Source organism: Dermacentor andersoni, chromosome 4 (assembly GCF_023375885.2).
Source record: "Dermacentor andersoni chromosome 4, qqDerAnde1_hic_scaffold, whole genome shotgun sequence".
NCBI lineage: Eukaryota > Metazoa > Arthropoda > Arachnida > Ixodida > Ixodidae > Dermacentor > Dermacentor andersoni.
This window is the reverse complement of record NC_092817.1, coordinates 78,673,434-78,697,871: the sequence shown is the minus strand read 5'-3', so window position 1 is coordinate 78,697,871 and position 24,438 is coordinate 78,673,434. Positions and strand designations below refer to the sequence as shown.

The 24,438-nt window shown below is 45.3% G+C and overlaps 1 protein-coding gene across 1 annotated transcript in view; it reads right to left on the bottom strand.

The window, feature by feature from the left end:
* Positions 1-444: 444 nt before the first annotated feature.
* Positions 445-24,438, bottom strand: part of LOC126536337 (guanylate cyclase soluble subunit beta-1-like) — a 109,480-nt gene continuing 85,486 nt past the window's right edge. Inside the window, exons 8-13 of the mRNA XM_050183266.2 lie at positions 17,464-17,652; positions 16,178-16,324; positions 13,706-13,860; positions 3,791-4,010; positions 1,653-2,697; positions 445-807 (exon numbers count right to left, since the gene is read on the bottom strand). Of these exons, the coding sequence (XP_050039223.1) occupies positions 1,966-2,697; positions 3,791-4,010; positions 13,706-13,860; positions 16,178-16,324; positions 17,464-17,652 (1,443 nt within the window). The 3' untranslated portion in view covers positions 445-807; positions 1,653-1,965. The remainder of the gene's footprint in view (positions 808-1,652; positions 2,698-3,790; positions 4,011-13,705; positions 13,861-16,177; positions 16,325-17,463; positions 17,653-24,438) is intronic.

Sequence of the window (24,438 nt, the reverse complement as noted above, 5' to 3'; positions counted from 1 at the left end):
AACTTACCCGCCGTGGTTGCTCAGTGTTGGGCTGCTGAGCACAAGGTCGCGGGATCGTATCCCGGCCACGGCGGCCGCATTTCGATGGCGGCGAAATGCGAAAACACCCGTGTATTTAGATTTAGGTGCACGTTAAAGATCCCCAGGTGGTCGAAATTTCCGGAGTCCTCCACTACGGCGTGCCTCATAATCAGAAAGTGGTTTTGGCTAGTTAAACCCCATAATTTTAAAAAGCGAAACTTAAGCGTCCTCAAAGTTTTTTTGTTTCAAAATGAGAAATAAAAGCAAATTGTCACTCGAATGAATCCTTGGGGGTAACTCATAATAGTGTTAGCTGCTTGACCATCGCAACTGCGGCAAGCGGGCACTTGCTGTAGTTGTTACGGCATCGTTGCCATAACTACATGGCGATACATTTTTCACATGGTATATCTTGAAGAAGCATTGACAACGGAAACATGTCTTTATCGACACCAGTACAGAAATGTAGGGCGTTACTTTTAGGGTAAAGCTCGTAAAACATCCACCAGGCTGCTGAAAAGTCGTCAGTGAGGCTCCCTGCTTCAGCGTCCCTCCGTGTAGTGCTCCAGTTAGGTGGATAGGTCAGTTCCGGGCGATTCGTAGTCATTTATTACTAAAAAGCTTCGAGTGGTCCTTGTCACTGGGGAGAGGCACAACACGAGCTGGCACTTCACCGCTAGAGTGGATCCTGTATCGACAAGCCGACCGCTACACTCGCAGACAGGGTGAAGCGCTGTAGCATTTCCCGGTCCACCGCATGGTCGCCATGAAATATTGGGCCAGCATCTGTGGAGCAAAGCAACAAGCGTCAGTTCTTAAGATTCAGCGAACTCTTGTAGCTCTAACAAGAAATAGAGTGATTATCATCAATGTTCTCTCATTGTTTGCGCGACTGAATATATCACGTATACATTCATGGCACGTATATTAAATGATGAAGTGATTTGTTAATCTGCGTGTGCCCAGAATTACACTAACATCGTGACTAAGGTTAATATCTTGGTGCAGTAATTTTAATAATACAAATTTAGTGGCGCACAGCTGATTGCGCATCATTACAGAGAGCCAGTGTTTACCGGTCTCTCTCTTTAGCTGTTTAGCGGAAAATTGCGCTATATTTCTATGGCTTTAGACCACATAACGCTTCTGATTTGGCACGATTCATGAAACCACACCTTAGTAAAACTCAACCTAAAGACACTTGGAGGAAACTAACCGTGAGTATTAAAGAAAATATAACGCACACCGCAGGACGTTATCGGGCTCCTGTAAATGTGCAGCAGGTTTCTCGGGGTATTTCTTTTTTTCTTTGAGGGAGGTGGCGTTGTAATACACGCTTGTGAATAAATACAAAAATAGCGCGCGGCTCAGGAAAAATAACTCTGTCGAACGTCTGTTCTTCCTCTCTGGGCAACTATCTACACGTTCAGCTTCTTGTTTGTCTAGCACACGTTCTTTCCCATTTCATCCCTTCTGTAAGCCCCTTTTGTCAGCCTTACTATTAGTTAGCTAAAGGAGGAAAGTTAAAAATAATACTTGACGCTTGAGGTCGCGCAGAAATTGCATCAATATATGAAAAAAATCACAACCCGGAATCATTTTCGTTCTTATATTAGTGCATGAACTATCACCTGCGTGTGGTTGACGGATGCGTCCAGCGCTTCCACTGCGAGTTCTCGCTGTCCGTGGCTGACGGCAAGGAAAAAAGCAGCGAGCCCTTCTCGAAGCACCTGGTCACTGAACACCGGCACCATAGAGTGAATGTCATCAAGGCGTTTGAGATGGGGAGAACACAAGAGGTACAGGTGGTCGCTGCTCCACTGGACATGTTGCGCACGCGTGCGGGAAACGGTTCTGCCACGCCTACACAGTTCCTGCCTCGCAGCTCTCTTCTTATCCGGGGGAAGACGAAGAACACTACGCGGTGCTGATCGGCTGTTGGCCTCAGGAAGGAAAGATTACCCGCGACCAGAACTTCTCTTTCCTACGGACGTCGGTTTCTCGGTGTGAGGTGGAAGGGCTGTTGGGTGTCCTATCTAGCTGCCCACCGCTGACCCTTCCTTCCGTACCGGCGGTCGGCTCCACCTCGGCCCCAGCCGTCTGAGAGCACCTGCCACTGTCTGCCAGTTCCTCCTGACGTCCGGCACCCTTTGAGCGGAACCGGAAAAAGGGACAGTGCTGCCGCCCGGCGTCGGCGCCGACGCTTTCTGTGGCGTGAGCTTTGCCGGCACAATCGCCGCGGTCCTCTCGGATGGCCTGCGGCGACGCCGACCGGGAGGAGTGCATGTCGACTTTCTTCTGCTTGCTGCCTTGCGGTAGGCTCCACGAGAAACCGAAAAACGAGGATTTACTGCCGGCTGCCGGCTTACTCGCGTCCGTTTCGATTCCGAGCGTATAGGAGGCCCTGCGCTCCGTGCTGCTAACCGCGCTGTGACGAGCCGCGGCGTCTTCAATGAGCCCCGTTGTCGAAGAAGCCGATGGCACCGGTGGAGTTTGGAGGTCTTCTGCAATCGTGACGTTACCGCTGTCAGCGGTGTCTGGATTAGCTTGGCTGTAGGTGGCTTCGTGCAGTGCCGCTAGCAAAGATTCGTCGTCATTCTTTTTCCGCTGCTGAGTGCCTGTCGCGTCGACATCGGCGTCGGTGCAGTTTAACCGGCTCTTGATGAAAAGGCCAATCTGCAACGAAATGAAGTAAAGGAACAGCGAGGTTTTTTAGCAATGCCTAAAGGAGAGTAAATGATATGTATATTTATTCTGCCTCTAAAACCACATATTTATTTATTTATTTATTTATTTATTTATTTATTTATTTATTTATTTATTTATTTATTTCGACTAATTTGGAACATCACCTACAATTCTGGGAAACGTTGAAATGAAAAAAATGTGCAGAAACAACGGTGTGATTCGGTGCCATTAGCACTCGCTTTGTTCTTTCCTGCTCTCTCCTACGAAGCCTGTGTTTCTACCCACCGTGGTTGCTTAATGGCAATGGTGCTGGGCTGCTAAGCACGAGGTCGCGGGATCGAATCCCGGCCACGGCGGCCGTATTTCGATGGGGGCGAAATGCGAAAACACCCGTGTACTTAGGTTTAGGTGCACGTTAAAGAACCCCAGGTGGTCCAAATTTCCGGAGTCCTCCACTACGACGTGCCTCATAATCAGAAAGTGGTTTTGTCACGTAAGACCCCATACTCTCTAAGTCTGTGTTTCGATGTCGCGCTAATATGTAGCCCCTAGACATCAAAAGCAAACCGGAGACTAATATCTGGCTAATCTCCCTGCCATTCCTTTTCATCTCTCTCTTGAGTCTTTCCCTCCTATTCCCAAAAGTTATGGAATTCTTCAGTTACCCAACGAGTTCATGAGAACGCTATCAACCACAGCTTCTTGCCATGCGGTAACTGTTACACTCTTACCGATATCTTTATATTGAGTCAATTTGTTTATACGTTTACAGTGGACGACATTTGTAACGGATCATAACATGATACTGCATGCAGTGATACTCAGTTACATGGCCTGCGATGTGGGCTTGTTGGTACATTCGGTGATTGAGCGCAAGGAAACACGAGGTCAAAAGAAGGCACATAGGCAAAAAGGAAGGCGAACCGCCTGTGGATCCAATGTGCTTTCTTTCGTTGTCGTGTTTCTGTGCTCTCAACCACCTTTAATCAGTTACAACTAAGGGAATATGGAGTGGACCAAAGTGAAGCAGGGACTATTTGCCGCTTCATAGCACATTACTTCATGCGTGTCGTTCCCCTACCTCGTCGACGTCGAAAGATGGCGACGTGACGGCTGAGGAGCGGCGGATGGGCGACGAGGATGGAGACAGCAGCATGCTGTCATCAGCCGGCTGTTCTCCCGCTGCAGTCGGCTGGGCTTCTGCGTTCGGCCGGGACGCCATGACGACCAGGTAGCAGCGAAGAGGAAAGTCGCCCACGTCGGGGTTGTCCTCGAAAACGTAATCCTTCTTCGTTAGGTGGCTGCGGGCAAAGGGGACGACCAAATGTCAGCGACGTAACAGTGTGGCAGTGCGCAATTAATGAAGTAACTTTGCGTGTTTCCTGTGTAATCCATGCGTATAGCATAGTTATTATCTAGCACATGGAGCCAGGCGATTAGCGAGGCTGCCATCTCCGGCTTCTCGATAAATGCTGTATTTATCTGCATTTTACATATCGTACAAACATTTACGCACGCTGATGGGATATTTTTTCTCACGTTGAAAACGAAATACAGATCTTAATTGTTCAACATTAAAGCACATTCTAGCACAACGTTACTACATGCACGCAAAATTACAGCTTTCTTATCTGATAGACTTCGCTGAGGATCGCGCAACAGATTCAAATCAGATTTAAATCAGATTTAATAAAAGAATGTTGTCGCGAGTTTTAATGCCAGAACACACGCCTAATTGTTGCATAAGATGAAAATGAAGACGAATGTACGCAATACATTTATTTGTATACTGTTTATTTCACCGTTTCACGATTGTCTCGCTTCAATTACGTTCCGTCATACGAGTTAGATCTGCACAACTTTGTTTTTTGGGTGTGCCATCGGTTTAGATATATGATCGATTCAAAGTGAGTAGGGATGTCCAGGGAGAAACATCATGCCCGTCGCCATCAATGCAAGCCGCTACTTTTTTTTATTTTATTTCTTATAACGCAATTCTTGTATATCCTAGAGAGTATGATTCGCATTTGTTACAGTGCAAAAGACTATTATTAAACACAGAAAAAGAAGAATAACCGCTCCGCAGATATAAGAGTAAAGATTCGCTGGATGTATTCCATGCCCTTGTATATGCATCACATATCCAAGAGCCAAGCTGTAGCCGGCACTGTATTAGCGTACCAATATATCCTTACATCAGGTCAATAAGAAAAATTAACTTTGCTTCGTCGTCCCGCTGCCTCGTCTCAGAAGAAAGAGGTGCACAATGAATCCTCTATGCAAAAGTACCAAAACTGGCACAGACCATTGAATACGCAATGGATAGCCGGATCTTTAAGCCGCCTGAAGCAAGCTAAATGTGCAATTCGATTTAATATGCGGCCCGACTGTTTCTTCAATAAAGAAAGAAAAAAAGAGAGAGAAAGAGAGCCAAAAGACCCAATAAGTTGAGCATGGCAGCTAGACTGCTTCCTTTGCAAAAATATGTTTCCACGTAAGCCTCAGTAAGGAATAGCAATGTCAAAGAACGCAAAGTTTGAGCTGTGGCACACACACTCAAGGAAATGATTGTTTTGAGTTGCCCTTGCACATCGCCTTTCTAGTTGTTGTCTCACTATACCATACAGACGCCTGCGAGGGTGTTATTGAGGAGCATGGATGCCTTCAGTCCGGTGCCTTTTCGGCAAACAAGCTAAGGACGCAGTTTCCTGTCATCTCAGTATTAGTTTCAATGGAAGGCTCAGGTATCTGAATGCACACAATCAGAAAAAGAGAAGCCTAAAGCACCGACCTTATCTAAGCAAAAGAAAAAATTTCAGGAGCACTGAATTAAAGTATTGTAGCAAGCCGATCTCCAAGATGAGCGCTATAGTTCCCTGCAGTCGTCGTCTGCTTTCTGCTTCATGCGTTTCGTGCTCTGACCGGCGCGCAAACGTTCTATCAACATTAAGCACTTAGGTAAAGTTAGAAGCAAAGAAACATGCGACCTGTTTGGGCACCCTTGCACTCGGAACTTCAAAAAATAAAGGCGGTAATGCCTCGCGACTAAGACCGCATCGACAGGGAGAGCTTGTCACACGCTTTCCAAGAGCAAACCAGCGCCTCTTAGAGCTGTCCGTCCAGATGCCAAGCTGTCCGCCCAGATTCCAAACAGGCCAAGCCTTCTTTTCCTACAGCTGGAAGTTGCCCCGTCAGCTTAACGCAATAAAAATCGCTTCTTCTGCTCTGCAGTAAAGGCAGGCAAGTCGGGAGCCACTCTTTCGCGAGGACAGCTTTACATGTATCTTCCCTTATCACGTCACGCGTCGCCAACTTGATTTACTCCTCCAGCCCGATGGCGACATTGACCCAACTGGAGCGGTCGCATCACCCCTTAGAACTTTCAACGCTCTCGGCGTAAAGGCCAGTCGGAAATTACTTCATTCATACATTTATTTAATTATATTTTCCTTCGTCAAAAAGAAGTGGGCGGGACTTAAAGTGGTAGCACCGACTTCACACAGGTCCCCACTCCCCATTACATGGCAATACAGCTACCGCGCAGAATGAACACCGTTCACCAATACTTAGAACACTTATTACAGTCAATATGCTTACAAAAACGTGGCTCTACATTGCATAGACAAATCAAAAACAAGAAAGGATATTTTCACGCGAATATTACAGTATGAGAGCACTTCTATTCTAGGACACTTTGTCCCGACAAAAAATTCTTAATGGCTTCAGTACAATCGCACAGGAGATCAAAATCCTCCTTGAATTATTTCATCATCACCATCATCAGCCTAGTTACGCCCACTGCAGGGCAAAGGCCTCTCCCATACTTCTCCAACTACCCCGGTCATGTACTAATTGTGGCCATGTTCTCCCAGCAAACGTCTTAATGTCATCCGCCCACCTAACTTTCTGCCGCCCCCTACTACGCTTCCCTTCCCTTGGAATCCAGTCCGTAACCCTTAATGACCATCGCTTATCTTCCCTCCTCATTACATGTCCGGCCCATGCCCATTTCCTTTTCTTGATTTCAACTAAGATGTCATTTACCCGCGTTTGTTCCCTCACCCAATCTGCTCTTTTCTTATCCCTTAACGTTGCACCTATCATTCTTCTTTCCATAGCTCGTTGCGTCGTCCTCAATTTCAGGAGAACCCTTTTCGTAAGCCCCCAGGTTTCTGCCCCGTAGGTGAGTACTGGTAAGACACAGCTGTTATACACTTTCCTCTTGAGGCATAGTGGCAACCTGTTGTTCATGATTTGAGAATGCCTGCCAAACGCACCCCAGCCCATTCTTATTCTTCTGGTTATTTCAGTCTCATGATCCGGGTCCATGGTCACTACCTGCCCTAAGTAGATGTATTCCCTTACCACTTCCAGTGCCTCGCTACCTATCGTAAATTGCTGTTCTCTTCCGGGACTGTTAAGCATTACCTTAGTTTTCTGTAGAATAATTTTCAGACCCACCCTTCTGCTTTGCCTCTCCAGGTCAGTGAGCATGCATTGCAATTGGTCTCCTGAGTTACTAAGCAAGGCAATATCATCAGCGAATCGCAAGTTGCTAAGGTATTCTCCATCAACTTCTATCCCCAATTCTTCCCACTCCAGGTCTCTGAATACCTCCTGTAAACATGCTGTGAATAGCATTGGAGATATCGTATCTCCCTGTCTGACGCCTTTCTTTATTGGGATTTTGTTGCTTTCTTTGTGGAGGATTACGGTGGCTGTGGAACCGCTATAGATATCTTTCGGTATCTTTACATATGGCTCATCTACCCCCTGATTCCGTAGTGCCTTCATGACTGCTGAGGTTTCGACTGAATCAAATGCTTTTTCGTAATCAATGAAGGCTATATATAAGGGTTGGTTATATTCCGCACATTTCTCTGTCACCTGATTGATAGTGTGAATACGGCCTATTGTTGAGTAGTCTTTACGGAATCCTGCCTGGTCCTTTGGTTGACAGAAGTCTAAGGTATTCCTGATTCTATTTGCGATTACCTTATTAAATACTTTGTAGGCAACGGACAGTAAGCTGATCGGTCTATAATTTTTCAAGTCTTTGGCGTCCCCTTTCTTATGAATTAGGATTATGTTAGCGTTCTTCCAAGATTCCGGTACGTTCGAGGTCATGAGGCATTGTGTATATAGGGCGGCCAATCTTTCTAGGACAGTGTTCCCACCATCCTTCAACAAATCTGCTGTTACCTGATCCTCCCCAGCTGCCTTCCCCCTTTGCATAGCTCCCAAAGCGTTCTTTACCTCTTCCGGTGTTACTTGTGGGATTTCAAGTTCCTCTAGCCTATTCTCTCTCACCTTATCGTCGTGGCTGTCACTGGTACTGTATAAATCTCTATAAAACTCTTCAGCCACTTGAACTATCTCATCCATATTAGTAACGATATTGCCGGCTTTGTCTCTTAACGCACACATCTGATTCTTGCCTATTCCTAGTTTCTTCTTCACTGCTTCAGGCTTCCTCCGTTCCTGAGAGCTTGTTCAATTCTATCCATATTATAGTTCCTTATGTCCACTGTCTTACGCTTGTTGATTAACTTAGAAAGTTCTGCCAGTTCTATTCTAGCTGTAGGGTTAGAGGCTTTCATACATTGGCGTTTCTTCATCACATCTTTCGTCTCCTGCGATAGCTTACTGGTTTCCTGTTTAACGGCGTTACCACCGACTTCTATTGCGCACTCCTTAATGATGCCAAAAAGATTGTCGTTCATTGCTTCAACACTATGGTCCTCTTCCTGGGTTAAAGCCGAATACCTGTTCTGTAGCTTGATCCGAAATTCGTCTAGTTTCCCTCTTACCGCTAACTCATTGATTGCCTTCTTATGTACCAGTTTCTTCCGTTCGCTCCTCAAGTCAAGGCTAATTCGAGTTCTTACCATCCTATGGTCACTGCAGCGCACCTTGCCGAGCACGTCTACATCTTGTATGATGCCAGGGTTCGCGCAGAGTATGAAGTCGATTTCATTTCTAGTCTCACCATTCGGGCTCCTCCACGTCCACTTTCGGCTAACCCCCTTGCGGAAAAAGGTATTCATTATCCGCATATTATTCTGTTCTGCAAACTCTACTAATAACTCTCCTCTGCTATTCCTAGAGTCTATGCCATATTCCCCCACTGACTTGTCTCCGGCCTGCTTCTTGCCTACCCTGGCATTGAAATCGCCCATCAGTATACTGTATATTGTTTTGACTTTACCCATCGCCGATTCCACGTCTTCATGGAAGCTTTCGACTTCCTGGTCATCATGACTAGATGTAGGGGCGTAGACCTGTACAACCTTCATTTTGTACCTCTTATTAAGTTTCACAACAAGACATGCCACGCTCTCGTTAATGCTATAGGATTCATGTATGTTACCAGCTATGTTCTTATTAATCAGGAATCCGACTCCTAGTTCTCGTCTCTCTGCTAAGCCCCGGTAGCACAGGACGTGCCCGCTTTTTAGCACTGTATATGCTTCTTTTGGCCTCCTAACTTCAAAGAGCCCTATTATATCCCATTTACTGCCCTCTAATTCCTCCAATAGTACTGCTAGACTCGCCTCACTAGATAACGTTCTAGCGTTAAACGTTGCCAGGTTCATATTCCAATGGCGGCTTATTTAGCCATCAGTAAAAGCATTGTTTAACGTTATTCTTGTGTATAACCACACATTATTGCTGGGTCGCCAGCAAGCTCTTACTTTAACCCACCAGACACCGTAAAGAAAGAGAGAAGTGTGTTTGTTTAGAGTTGGTTATCTCGGGCTAAGGGTTGATTCCCTGGTTACCCGCTGATGTGGCTCCGTGGATACGCAACTTCACCGCTTAGCATCAGGTCGCGGGTTCGATGCCCAGTTGCAGCGGCCGCATTCCTATGCGGGCGGAACGCAATAATGCATGTCTACCGCACTCCCAGTGCACAGTACAGAACCGAAGATCGTCAAAATTATTCTGGAGCATTCCATTATATGCATCCCCCATAACCCGCTGCATCAGCTTGTGAACGCTGAACCCCACTATTTTGTTACGGCTTGTCTCTTTATTTTCAGCAAGCTTGCTTTTTATTTCCCCGCCGTACTTTGCTTTCACGTCGTACTGGAATTGGAATAACCGGATCCCCTCGTAAGCACTTTATTGCGATAGCAATTGTATGGACACTCCAGACGCATGGTTGCCGTCGGCGTCGCCGTTGCCGTGATGTTCGGCATAAAGTCCAAGTGCGATGACACCGTCGCCACGCGTCGCGTGCTGTATGTGCGAGTGAAAGGAAGCAAGGGAAGCCTATGATCGCTGCTCAATGTGGCGCGCGCGAAGGAAGAAAGCAGAGAGCAAACGCGAAGCTTTCCGTCGCGCGAAAGGCTGTGGGGGGGGGGGGGGGGGGGTGGCGCTGCGTTTCGGCAACAACTGCGCATTTCGTCACCGGGCGCAAGAGGAACTGATGATCGCGGCTCAATCTCGCGCAAGCGGAGAGGCCGCGCGGGAGGGAGGGGGGTGGCTTCGACTCCGCCAACTTTGCACGGCCGCACACCGTTGCGCACGCCATATCTTGAGAGTCATCTGCAGATGGCACATGCCTTTCTGCGCGCTCTTTTCGCCGCTCTTGCGCTGAAGCGATAGACTGCACGGAGGTCACTTCGCTCGCTGCTGCTGCCGCGTTTGCTAACACCAGCGTTTTGACAGAGAGTATCCGCACTCATCGAGTGCGATGTGTTCATGTTTGCTCGTGCGCGCTGACACCATGCTTGTTAACTCTAATCAGTAAGCGAATGTTTCTAAGTTTATACGGCCGATAAAACTACTCTCCCTGCTTCGTATAGCTGTGCAATAATTCGATATCCCAATCAATGCTTCGCCTTGCGGGCAAAAATACCTTTTTTTTTTACTGCATGATATTTAGGAGATGTTCGCTCCTTTAAGTGGCACCGGCTAGGCCTTTCGGCATAGAACAAGTATATACTCGATCGGCTGCTCCGTTAAGAAATAGTCCCTCCTGATCTGGCCCCCAAGACAATAAAACAAAAGCTGAATCTGGGGGCACCAAACATTAGAACGCTCGCAAATTCTGTGAGTAGCCCCAAAGACTGAGGGAGGAAGACAACGGCAGAGAATTAGTGACGACGACAAGTGCTTGCTCTCTTGATGAATTTAATTTAGCAAGCTAGTACTACTGCTAACATTTCTACCGAAAAGACTGGTACAAATTTTGGAAGGCGAAGAGCAAAGCACCAGTAGAGAACAGAAAAGAATACTCCAGACTTGGCTTAACGAGGCGCACATCGCAGTAACAACATTGATCAGTATGTTCATAAAGTAATAAAGTCTGGATAAGTAATAATATTAATGAATAATAATAAATAATAATAATAAATCATAATCGATGATGTTCATAAAGTCTGGAAAGACAATGAATAACATACTGTAGAGTATGAACTTTTCATTACTTCGTTATATTCCTTTTAATAATCTCGAATTACTAGAATTATTATTGCATTAAACAGAAGGCACCGACATCTTGCCATAACATAGCCTTTACGTCTTTCTTCTTCCTAAATAAAATAAAATTATTGCCCAGCGTGTATTTCATGCACAATAAGCTACATTCGTTTCATTTTGCTACAAAAGGAAATAATCCTGCACCGTGCTGAATGCACAAACTTGCATACCGCATCAGTGGTTACATCTCTGGCAGTGTTTAATTTTTTTTATTATAAGTAAACCATTTTAACAAACCAGAATTTGCGATCCGCTGCTGTGGCACGCATGCACCAGGGGTGACTTGTATTTGCCTTAAGGCAACTGCCCATCCGCAGATGCTACTTTGCCGACACGGGTCATGGCCTTCTAAAACATAAGTTTTTTTTTTGGGGGGGAAACTGAGGGGCTCAATACAATCGGACGGCTTGTAAAACTCCTAAAAGTACAATGCCACGCGAAACAAGACTCAGTACGTCTTCTCAAGCATGAATTCAGGTCTGTTCTCGTCTCAATGACTTTTCTTTTTAGCCTAGCGTCTGTAAGGCCATTTTCAATACCGTCTCTGAACCAGGCGAGCTACCTTTGCAGCTTTGCAGGCTTAAAGACACCAATACACGCGATTTCATAGTAGGCAGCCTAAAAACAGAAATTTTGAAAGAAAAGAATGCAGATGCGTGAGGTAATTTCACGCGGCGCTGCAGACGATTCGTGCTTCTGCTGTATATGGTGATTCTCAACCTGAATTGAATGTCGAGAGCTGCAGTAGCGGGCTATTTCGTTACTCTGTCCTTGTGTTATTGCTTCCATGTGGTCTGTTCTTACATGGTCAGCTCTTACGTGTTTCCACGTACGTTCCTTTGTTCTCCTTTCTTTACTGTCTGCCGTCCTTTCTGACATAGAAATTTTATTGTATGAGCCAGACTTTCAACAATTGAGCACAAAGCTTTGTATGCAAGCCAATGAATATAAATGCAGGCCATATGAATGGAACTTCTACTGTAATATAGCTATAGGTATCGTTTTCCTATTTAAGAAAAATTATCTAATTGTTGATAAAGTGTATGCCACGAAGCAAAATTTTCGAGAACTGCGTATGTTCCCAGCAAACAAAAACCACGCACTAGAAATAGAGCGCTGAAAACCAGTTTGCTCAAACTACGTTTATCTTCAGCAATAATTAGTAGCTACCAGCACGTGCAACAATGCCTTTTTCTCGGCAGCTCAATCGCTTTATTAAAAGTAATTATTGCTATTTACATTCTTTTGTAAAATACGCTGGCCGTCCCTGTGTCAGTATAGAAGTCTGAGCGTCCAGGTTATTTCAAGGGTGTGTCGTAGACTCGACAATGTTAAGAAAGGCTTCCTCGCCGAGCAAAGGCGATTACCCTCTTGTAAGTTACACAATATCAGAGTTTAATCCACTCAAAGAAGAAATGTTATTGCGGCGAGGTCTCTTTAATTGCACGGCATCGTTCCTGCGGCACCACAAGATCGCGCTGAGAGTCATCAGAACTAAGAACTCGCATGTCCCACAAACCGACACGACATATTATAACGTCAAACGAAATGTCAGCGTTAAGTTAATCAGACAACTTATTTGAAAGACCCCCGTAATGATTTGATTGTATATCAACGCAAGCTCACACGGAATGACAAAGACAAGCAGTTTTACTGTTTGATCCACTATAACATACGTCTAAAATGTAGCGCCACTTCACCTAAATCGCCATCTTGTTGAACTTCTGTCTCTTACCAGTTCTGTAACTACAGTCTGCGACACAAGCCAGCGGTCGGACAACACGGATGTATAAGGGCCTTTATCAAGGGGTCTTGTGCACTACCTCAACTAGCTTTATCTATATCTGCAAAATGTATGCCTATCGAAATCGCTGCCCATCGGCCTTTAAGAGTCCTAATTCTTCCAACTCCTCCATATTTCTGTTATATATCCATCGTGCCGGCTGAGGTGGCCTTTCTTGCCTAGTGGAGCATATGTTTTGTCTCCCTCTTTTCATATCAAAGGGAGGGGGGGGGGGGGGGGGGGGGGCAGGCAGCACTGTTATCTCTATGCTGAAACAATTACACGCGCTATCCAGACGAGGAAGTAAGCGTTATGAGCACTAGTGGATCAAGGCGACGCCATCGCTGAAGGTGGGTGACACCGCACTCTGACGCTTGCAAGTCGGTGAACACCGGATAACTTCGCAAGGTATATTACCATTTCTCTCATAAACTGGCAGAGTTGAACCACTGTTCATCGCCGCTCGCCTGTGTCATCGCTTCTTCCAAATATTTCACGATAAAATGAAGATGCGGGGTTGTCAGGCCACATGGCACTACCGGACTCTATATAATCACGGTCCCGGACATCGGTCATCATTTTTTTCCTACCACAACAACAAATTAGCTCAAATGGCGATATTACTCAGTTGAGTGTTAGAAAGCTTTGATACGAGCGTCGGTCAGCTTCGCAGTATCCGAGGACTCAAACGCGAGCATGAAAAGAGGCAATCGTGCATGCTCGTACCTTCTGGCCACCTCAGTGACGTTGACCCTTGACGGCTTCGACAAGCTTTCAGTCTTGTTCGCCAGAGTGACAGTGTTGCCGAAAAGACAGTACCGTGGCATCGTCTTGCCGACCACTCCGGCCGTGGCATAGCCCGTGTGCACACCAATGCGCATCTAAAAAAGAAAGAAACAAAGAAAGGTGCACCCCCCGCGGGGTACCTTATTAAATAAGTTGGTTGCCAGCCTGCGATATCGCGCGTAGTGCTGTCAGTTATTTCACAGGAGAATTCAACTTGTTGGAGTTGATTGCCCTCTCATTTGTGTTCGTTCAATGTTTTCTGGTCGCTCTCCAGACTCATTTTGTTTACTTTTTGGTTATGAACATTGTCTTTTCACGAATAAAACGTCTCTCAGGTAGCACATGGCGCTTCAGAATTAGGTCGCGCTATTCACGTGCTAATCATGTTTAAGGAGAGTGGTGAAAAATTCTTTCTGCACTTTTTTTATGTTGCGTTGCACAAACTTGTGTAACCATAGCACTTAATGCATGGAATGAAGGAGATAGCTATCATAGCATCATTTAGCTGTACGGACGATTTTCACTGAAGAGATCATTTGTTAAGGGTTGGAATAAAAATTCACCTTTTCCTGTTTTGTAATGGCTACCACTTTCTTTAGAGTACGAAATTTGAAACCCACAGCGGTTGTACGAGGGCGGATTAGAAAGTATTTGCCCCTATTTTTTATTAGCCAAAATAAGGTGCATACAACTAGTTACATATATACGTACTATTCTATAGCTTACACTCTTTTTTCACATAGTCCCCACACCAGTTCAGACATTTGTCCCATCGCAGCACTAAATTTGAGATGCCGCTGGGGTAGAACCACCCCCTGCCGTAGAACCACCGTCGGACTGCTGTCTTGGCTTCATTGCTTCACGTGAATAGCTGTACCGCCATGAACTTCAGCGGACCGAAAATGTGGATAAATCCCTAAGGTCGAGGTCCGGACTGTATGATGGGTGGTCCAGACTCTCCCAGTGAAATGACCGTAGCTTGTCGGTGGTTCTGATTGGTACATGTGGCCTCGCATAGGGGGGGGGGGGGGGGGTCGTACAGGATAACCGCGTTGTCCACATTAAGAATCCCTAGGCGTTTTCGCCTGATGGCAGCCAGCAGACCTGACAGTGTGGAACAATAGCTGTCGGCATTGATGGTTGCGCTTTGTGGCATGAAATCCAACAGTACTGATCCTTGGCGATCCCAGAAGACCATTCACATCACTTTCCCAACAGATGCCACTGAACGGAATTTTTCTTTTTTTTTTCACAGGCGAACCTGCATGTTTCCACACTATGCTCTGCTCCTTCGATTCCGGCGTGAAATGTAGTATCGACGTTTCATCGCCACTAACAATGCGCTCCAGGAAACTTTCACTCTCCTTTGCATACCGTTGCAGATAATTCAGTGAAGCAAACATTTGCTTGCCTTTCATCATGTCGTGAAACTGCTTAGGCACCCACCGACACAAAACGTTGCGGTACCCTAAGGACCCGTGAACGACGTCGTAAACACTCCCGTAGGAAATGCCAAGCTCCCGGGAAATGTCCTTGAGGTACACACGCCTGTCCGCTTTCACCATTGCATCCACGCGGGAAATGTCAGTCAGCGACGCGCTCGGCCTCCCCGAGCGCTCATTGTCATGTAAGTCTTGACGGCCTTTTGCGAACTCACAACATCGCTACTACAAGCTTCCCCAAAGCGAGACACCTCTCCCCCGACGTGGGCTGCATTTCTCGGTGGATTTCGATGGGCGTTCGACCCTTGCTCCATAGAAAACGAATCACACTTCGTTGCTTGTACGCCCTGGACGTGTGAAGCACAACCGCCATCATCAACAATTGACAGCAGCGCTGTGTCGGAGAGCTACCGGCAGATAAGGCCGGGCCGGTCCAAGAAAGGCCCACCGCTGGGAATTTATAAGTTGAATTCGTATCTACAGCCGTAACTTGGCTAACAAAAATAGGGGCAATTACTTCCTGATTCGTCCTAGTATACACTTACACGACAAAAAAATAAAGAAATATTGGAGAGAAGGAACAATGAAAGATGCTACAAGGTTAATCATTATTCAAAATTTGTTGAGCCGATTTCGAACCTGCTTCCATAACTTGCCCGCGCCTTAGCTGATCTTTGGTTATCTTGGTACTACTACGCACGAATGTTAGCCATGTGAAACGCTTTTACATTAAAATAGATTGGCACTAGCACATGCCATTTGTAATATTTGCACAGCCCTGGACATAGTCGTCAATCTAGCATTCTCAATAAACTTAAAGGACACGACCAGCTCGGTTATGAATTTGCTAGCTAGAGAAAGAAAAGAACGCCCACTATGGAGTTGAACATAATGCTTCTTCTCTGCGTAAGAGCAAAATAATACTCCTTTTAAGACGCGTCACGAGAGGCATTCAATCAAGCTACGTTACCTGAATTGGCTCTCCACTGACGGGGTTGAGCACGCTCTTCGTGGCAGTAATCATGTCGAGTCCCATCGCGACCAGCCGATCGGCGTGGTCTTCCACGAAGTCTGGCACACCGGCCACAACCACGTACGCGTCCCCGATGGTCTCCACCTAAGTGAACGGAAAGGACCTTTGAGTACAAAACTACCATTACAAGGCGTGATGACTCATTATGGGACAAAATACCCCCTTGCTGCATCCACATTCATAAAACCACATTCAGAATACCTTCAAACTAGCAATAAATGTGAAAATTTTCGAAATACATGAGGTACGAGTAACAGCGAACCAATGAGACCATGTTTTTTCCGGCGACTCCAATAATCTTAAGACCCAACGAAAGGCTTCTACTGTTACAAGCATCAGAACTGCTCGTGAAGAAAGAGAGAAAGGATGCTTAGAAAGGCAGATAGGTTAACCAGAGATGGTTCTGGTTGGCTATCCTGCACGGGGGGAAGGAGTAGGGGGATAAAAAGAGAAAGAGAGTGGAAGGGAAAAAGAGAGAAAGAGAGACAAGCATAAACAAACCGCGTATACTATAGAGCGGAAGGGGGTGGCGTTCCTAAAGTCTATCGGGAAGGTCCGTAAACCACAGGAATCTTAGAAACGCGAATAACGGCTTTCTGCGCGGATGTTCTTTGAAGGCACTGGCCTAAAGCTTTTAGTTCTAATAGTCGATGATTGTCGTATTGGTCCACCGCTCTGCACATCACTTGCCTATCGGCACCATAGCGCGGGCAGACAAATATAAAGTGAAATGAAAGTGCTGTAGGGTAGGCTGGCAACTAAAAGAATAGTTCCTTTAATGATAGTCTCGCAGCCAGTATTTTCCATGTTCAAACAGCGCATCGAGTTTGGCTTTTAACAAACAAATGTTATGATGAGGAATGACTAAGGGATTATGTGGCTGCAACATCAGAAGGCCATACCGCCTCCTTCAGTGGAAGCGAATGCCTGGTGACCTGCGAGGTCTCCAGCCATTCTGCCAATTAAACGACGCTGTATCAAGCCAAACGCCTCCTGATCCGGAAGTCAGCTACCGTGCGCACTAGAAATCTCTGCGGAGAAAAGTAAAAGAATGTAACCAAAACTTTCTTAGCGGCGCCGAACGATGCCCTAATCAGAGGCGTACTGGACATGGACGTGAAGCTGGAAGACAGTTTGCAATTTGGTGATGGGAATTGGATTGTACAAACTTTAATATTGGTGATGGGAACTACTTGCAGGTTTTGGGGGACGGGCATATTCACCTTATAGACTCCATGCACATTGGAGAGGTTGTCGAACTGCAGGTACAGCTTGTTGAGCAGCCGCACGATGTCCATGGGCGCGCAGCTTCCGCACATGTTGGTGAAGCCCACGATGTCAGAGAACAAGCATGAGACCGTCTCGAACTTCTCCGCTTCCACGGGAAGGTTCTGGCAGAGACGCATGGCAACCTGAGGAATGACAAAACAGGCGGCGTCTGGCGAGAGGAAAATTACAATAAAGAGCGCTGTGCATCAGGCCGGGCATTCCAAAGCCAGGATGTACACTTAGCGCAGAAAGCGACCGCCGTCCAAATTAGCAGAGCAGAAAACCGAGGGTGCCAACTTGTAGCACACCAATGGAGGTCCACAGCAGCAAAGCATCAAATGCGCAAAGTTGGCCGGTTGTTTCACACTCCGTCAAACGAAGACGGGTTTCTAAAAGTGAAGCCAATCAATAATAAATCGCCGATTACTTCACGTTCAAAGGAGTACCCGCACTACATGCAAAACCACAAATTTCTCTGTCGATTTTCAGCAAATATCCCCCCCCCCCCCCCAAAACATTGCGGATGTTAGAACATAAAAATACGCGCGTTAACCGAAGCAAGTATATCGACACAGGTAATTACACGTTAAGTTAGTTAAGCCAATACTTTGTTCATGCCCGGCTCTTCCGACAAACTCCTTTACGTATTTCAATTACTGATATTCGTTCTGAGTAGGTTGAGCTTCTTCTAAATATTGGTTAGTCATTCTTGTGTACTTTATCGAAATCATTATGTACGTTCAATACTGTACAATCACCAAAATGCTTTGTAAGGTGTGTCACTCTTTGATATCCTTTATACGATTTCTTTGCTCTACACTCATTTGTATTTCCATGTTAATGACGATATGTTTTAGCTATACTGCCTCGTCACGATTGCTAGCCCTGGCATCCAATACCGCTCTCTACTTCGAAATAAATATAAGTGAATTGATTGATTGATTGATTGATTGATTGATTGATTGATTGATTGATTGATTGATTGATTGATTTTCTATCGATCGAGGCTAACTTAAAAATTAAATCCCCGTATTACGCACAGGTAAACGTAACAACTGTGAAAGCGCACTGAAAACGTTTTTTATGCATAAGATGACGTTTGCACAAAAGCGCGCGCTTAATAGTCGAGAGCAATATGCGACCATTTCTGTCACCGTCGGAGCAATCCTTATCACAGCAGGAAGCTGCCAACATTAGTGCTTTCACCAAACGAAATTCCTTTCCACAATGCAACCATCCAGACAGCCATGTGGTTAGATTGCTTGTTCAGGCATTATAAGCGCAGAAAAATTTACTTGCGAAAGGCATTTTAATCAACAGAAAACATGTCGGATTCCCTGGAGATATACTACAGGAAATCAGCTAAATTCCACAAAGGCACCGTAATGCAACAGTTGCGAAAGTGCATAAGCTGAGAGAACAACTAATAAATCTTAACCGCGCGCTCGGTGTTAATTATGGAGGAAGAATGCGTTGTCACGCACGTTGAAAAGTAAGCAGAGTACTGAAAAGCGCTTGTTGTTTTTGGCTTCTCTTATTTCATTTTTCTGCGGCTGTCGCACTCCTTTGGATTAAGCTGCATAATGAAATGCCATTCAGCAGCAGGGACCCAGATGCAAAATAATATTACACAGGTGCAATGTTGGGATACTGCCATACCTTCTTTGTCGTCTGCTGCGCCGTCGGCGCAAACGACGCTCTAGCATGTCACAGGCATATTACGATGCTTTGCAAACTCTGTCATCAAGAACATAAATGCAAGGCGGTAAGGTCTGAAGTATATTCTACCAATTTCCGAGTCAAAAATACTTTGGCGGGGGCCACATCCGTCGCTTGCGCGAAAGGGTTCTTCGCGCACTGATGCAGTTCTTGAACCGTGCCGGCTATTAGTGACCTTTATAACGTCTTCGTGCGCATCCTCTCACGTGACCACAGTGCTCACTCGTTCCCTTTTTGTATCTTTCTATTCCCTGTTTTCCCTCACTCCCAGTGCAGGGTAGCAAACCGGACGCTCGTCCAGTTGGCCTCCTTGCCTTGAGTCTCCTTGCTCTCTCTATTTCTTTCTCTCTCGAGTCCAACAAATACGGTGAGTGAATACGGGGATCCTAACAAAGGATGTGATATTTTGGAGCTACTTCTTGTCATAGTGATATGGTACTAAAGAAATGCTTTACAGCAAAGCGTTGGGTAAGTAAATTTACGGATTCTAAATAGGTATAGGTGTTTAAATTGGCTCCGACTAGATAGGTTGAAAACAGCAAGCGTTCAGGTACACCCTATTACTTATGCGTAAAATATGAATTTAGTCTCTTTTCTTATTTTTCCAGATTGTTTGCTGTTTTTTGTTTCTCTTGCAACTACAGAGGCAGTTACCAAGCGCAGTAAGGAGCTTCAATCCATCATATCTCTTTAACAGAGCTACTGCATAAGAGAAGCGGAAATGACAGTGGCTTAAATTGAAAGGGAAAGTAAATCTTTTCCAAGCCCTCTACCTCTGCAGCCATCCCCCAATAGAGATCAAGACGATCGTTACTTTCATAATAATAACAAATGACAGGTGCAGTCTTCGTTAGAAGTTGCAAAGTTCATTTCTGTGCGAGCATCTTCCACACCCGAATGTATGTTAAGTGTTTATGAGAACAATGAAATTTTATAAACAAAGATATGGTGCATCGCGCTGTTTTAATGAAGCGCGAGCTACTCCTCGTCCCATAAGTGTATTTCAACAGCTTGCGTGAAGTTCTACACGAACAAACTTGACAAAGTACGTTAACTCCACATTAGGTATAATCTCCGTATTGATGTTGCCCACGCAAGCAAACCAAGTCTGCTTCTATGCCGTCGGAAATTCAACGTGTTTAATCCATCAGGCATGAGTTTCCACGTCGCTGTAATATTTAGTCGGCTGTGGCTTCGAGATAACACACTTGAGTCCAAGCATCAAAGTTTGGCGTCCTTCCCACCGAAGCCATGGGTACTTTCCAGAGGTGTTCTTCAGTTACATTTCACGCATTTCGTATTAACGCTGGTTCTCAGTGCCTCCTTAATAATGCGTTCAAACTCGTCTTCATAGGCCCGTCCTTATCTACCCACAGCGATCGGTGAGTGTCACCAGTTGGCTTCGGCTAGCTTCGATGTGCTTGAGTATAGTCTATTCAACAACCGTGAAGAGATAGAGCGAAGTATGGTGGAGATTTGTCAACGCATACTTACACTCAGCGTGTGCTGCACGTTATGCACGGCTGAAAAGAAGTCGCGCGTTGTTTATTAACGAAAGCGGCGACTCCATTTTCATAATCTGCTATAGACTTTCACCACGGAAACAATGCCAACAATGCCTCAGAAGCCTCTTTTCACGGCGATTCAGGCCTAATGAATTGAAAAGCGTTTTTCAGCTTTCAGAAACTGAAGTGTTGCCTGGCGGACTACGTCTGTGTTATGCAAGTGAAAATGGCGTGAGTGCAAGAATTACTTATATATCTGAACGAGGAAACGTGTTGTAGACGCGTACAGAAAGCACTACTCCCACCAAAGACCAGCGTACTTTGGTTTAGCTCGTATCCATAGACTTGGCAGCATACAATTTACATGCAGTGTTTCCTATCATAAATGATAAGCAGCACTGCAAGCTTCTGCAGAATATTGACTGAGGACTGCATAACTGAACACACATAGCTGCTCCTAGCGCCATACCTTTTCTTTTCAAATTGGAAAAGAAAGCCGACTCCAGCGATTAATTCGGCTCATGAACTTATTTACTGCGGCAGGGGCATACTCTAACAGTGAAGACCATATATATATATATATATATATATATATATATATATATATATATATATATATATATATATGTATACACCGTGTGTGTGAACTACGCACTGCGCATCCAAATCAAGTCCCAGGCACATTTGGGTAAGGGGCGCCCCTGGTCCTTTATGTCCCCTTCCCCCCCCCCCCCTACCCCAGTGCAGCGTAGACACTTTGACAATTATTCTGGTTAACGTCTCTTCCTTCGCTTACCTATTCTCTTTCTCTCCTCTCGTTTGCACCACTTTTATCACCCAGTAGCGTTAAAAGAAAACAATACCTGCAGCGTTTGAGCGACACCAGCCTCAGAAACCGACGAGATACACCTGTGGTGCCCCACTGCAAAGCTCATTTTCCTCCAGTCGCTGCCGCCGCGTCTCTTTCAGCACCTCTTTCAATTCCCTCTCCCTCTTGTGCAGCGCGGTTCAGGTGTCCTTATCTGAGAGACAGTTACTGCGCTGCACTTTACCCCAATTTCTCCTTCCACAAACAATAATCTCTATCTCTCCTCGTTTACTAATAAAAAAATGGCCTTTTACAATATCAGTCCTCAAGTAATATCATGGGTAGAAGATTACCTACGCTTACGTCAGCAGTTTGTGGTGGTGAATGGTACTCAGTCACAGAAGGTGCAAGTTGTGTCCGGTGTTCCGCAAGGCTCCGTGTTAGGGCCGCTATTGTTCTTGCTGTACGTGAACGACATTAGTGACGGAATAGTGTCTCAAATGCGGTTATTTGCGGACGACTGCGTTCTCTATAGAGTAGTCACTTGTGACCGTGATGCTGAGATCTTTCAGGAAGACTTGAACAGAATCTCAGAGTGGTGCGTCAAATGGAATATGAATTTGACTTTGTCTAAAACTGTTCATATGAAATTTACATGAAAGAAAAACCTTGATATGCAACCGTATGTTATTAGGAATGTAATGTTGGAACAGGTATTCGAATTTAAATATTTAGGTGTTTATTTTACTCCCGCTTTGAATTGGCGCCGTCAAGTCGATTATGTCACTGCTAAAGCATGCAAAATCCTGGGATTTCTTCGCCGAAATGCAAACACTTTTCCACAGTCATGTCGGGACATCTTGTACAAGACTCATGTGAGGCCAATTCTGGAATACGCGTGTACGGTTTGGGACCCGCATACTCGTAGAGATAAAGATAAGCTGGAGTGGGTGCAGAACATTGCCGCTCGTTTCGTATCGGGCATACGCGGGCTCAATACAGTGCATCGCGTACGAAGGAAGCACTCAACTGGGAATTACTTGACACGCGCCGTAAGAAGTTGAGGCTGAAGTTTTTCCATGCTATTTATTATTCAGCTGTTCGGGTTGATCGCGACAAGTTTGTGCAAGAGCCTTTTTATAGATCCAATCGTGTTGACCATGATTTTAAGGTCCGTGAATTTGCGACAAAAACTGAATTGTTTAGAATGTCTTTCTTTCCTAAAACCATTAGAGAATGGAATAGACTGCCGAGTGATGTTGTGAGGGTTGAATCAAATGATGCTTTCTTTTTGATCTTGTAGATTGTAGATGTGCATTGCTAAGGGCTTTGCCTTTTTTTTCGTATTTTTTTTCGTTTTTCCTCTTTTGTTATCACTTTTAACACTATACAGGTGCAGAGGTGTCGTATGTATTTCTTCTTGTACCTCCCCCCCCCCCCCCCTCTGTAATGCCTTGGCGCTGTGGGTTCCTTAATAAATAAATTAAATAAATTTCTTCTCTCCTGCCCCTTTCCCTCAACCCCCGTGTACGGAGTAGCCAACTGGACGCTCGTCTGATGGGCCGTCTTGCCTTTGCTCTCCTTGATTTTTTTCCCTCCCTCTCTCTCTACGTCGGTAGCTCGTATCTAACTTCATGGCTATGGTGTAATCGTCTTGTCCGGCATCCATCGAAGACATCTTGATCGCATTTGTTGCAGCTGAAGAAGTTCAAACCTACCGAACTCCTCAAAACATATTATATTATGTTCATGTCATCAATTTATTTTGAAGTATTTGCAGAATATTGCGAAATTAAAAATGAAGTGCCAATTTTATTACTGTACAACTTGGAAATAAAATGTACACCGCAAGTCTGTTAACTATACCTATGGGGTAATCCAAATCGTATAATATTGATGTATTATACATCGCTCTGAATGTGCTACTATTTTATTAGCACGATCATTTCGGACCTTGCGCAGACGGTTTAGCAGTTTAGCATCAGCTCCGAACTACTGTAGCATATTTTTGTACATTAACCAATCTAAGAGATACAGTTTACATGTTTGTAAGCTGTATCGCTTGCAGATACATCTGTTTTCGGTGCATAGTTACAGAGCTGTAAACATTGTGCATCAATTTCCATACTATACTACCGAATTTAGCGTTCCATCTTGAATGTACACCCGGTGATCATAAAAACTCAGAAGAGAAAGCTAAGAAAGTACTGCGTACAAAAACCCATCGCAACAAATAAATCTTTCTCTGTGTCTCTCTTCAATTTAAGAAATATTGTTCCAATTAGTGAAGCTTTCGTCTGATGCGAAAAATTCTGCGCTGCAGGACCGTAGCAGGTTCACATTTCTTCCAAGCATCGTCCCCTCCTCTTCCGTCATTAACGTAAGCAACAATTTCGGGGCAAAAAAAGAAAAATCGATCGATCAAACTAGCAAATTATTATTCATGGCTTTCCGAGAATTGTCGCCGGAGTAGGAACTAGAGCCCACCCTACATGTTTTGTTTATAGTATCGGACCCCTGGCGAAAAGGCGCTTGTGTTTTGGAGGAATCTCCTCATGTTGCTCCTCCATTTTATTGACTAGACAATGTTACATGTTTCTGACCCTGATAAAGATGTGCAAGCCGCGCCTTCTAATTACCGTTCATTAACACACAGCAGTCGGTGACCTAGATGGCGATTTCGGTTCACGGACCCACGTGCTGTTTCCGGCATTGTCGAGGGCTGTCCCCCTTCATTAACGCAGCCGGCAACGTGCTCGAGTGCTTTTCACCCGCAAACTGGGATACTCGAGAGGCAAAAAATAAAAGCACAGACACAACAAGGCTCATTAGTACACAAGGTACAACGCATAAAGGAAGCCTTCACCATTTCAGTTTGGAATCACCGACTCTGTAAG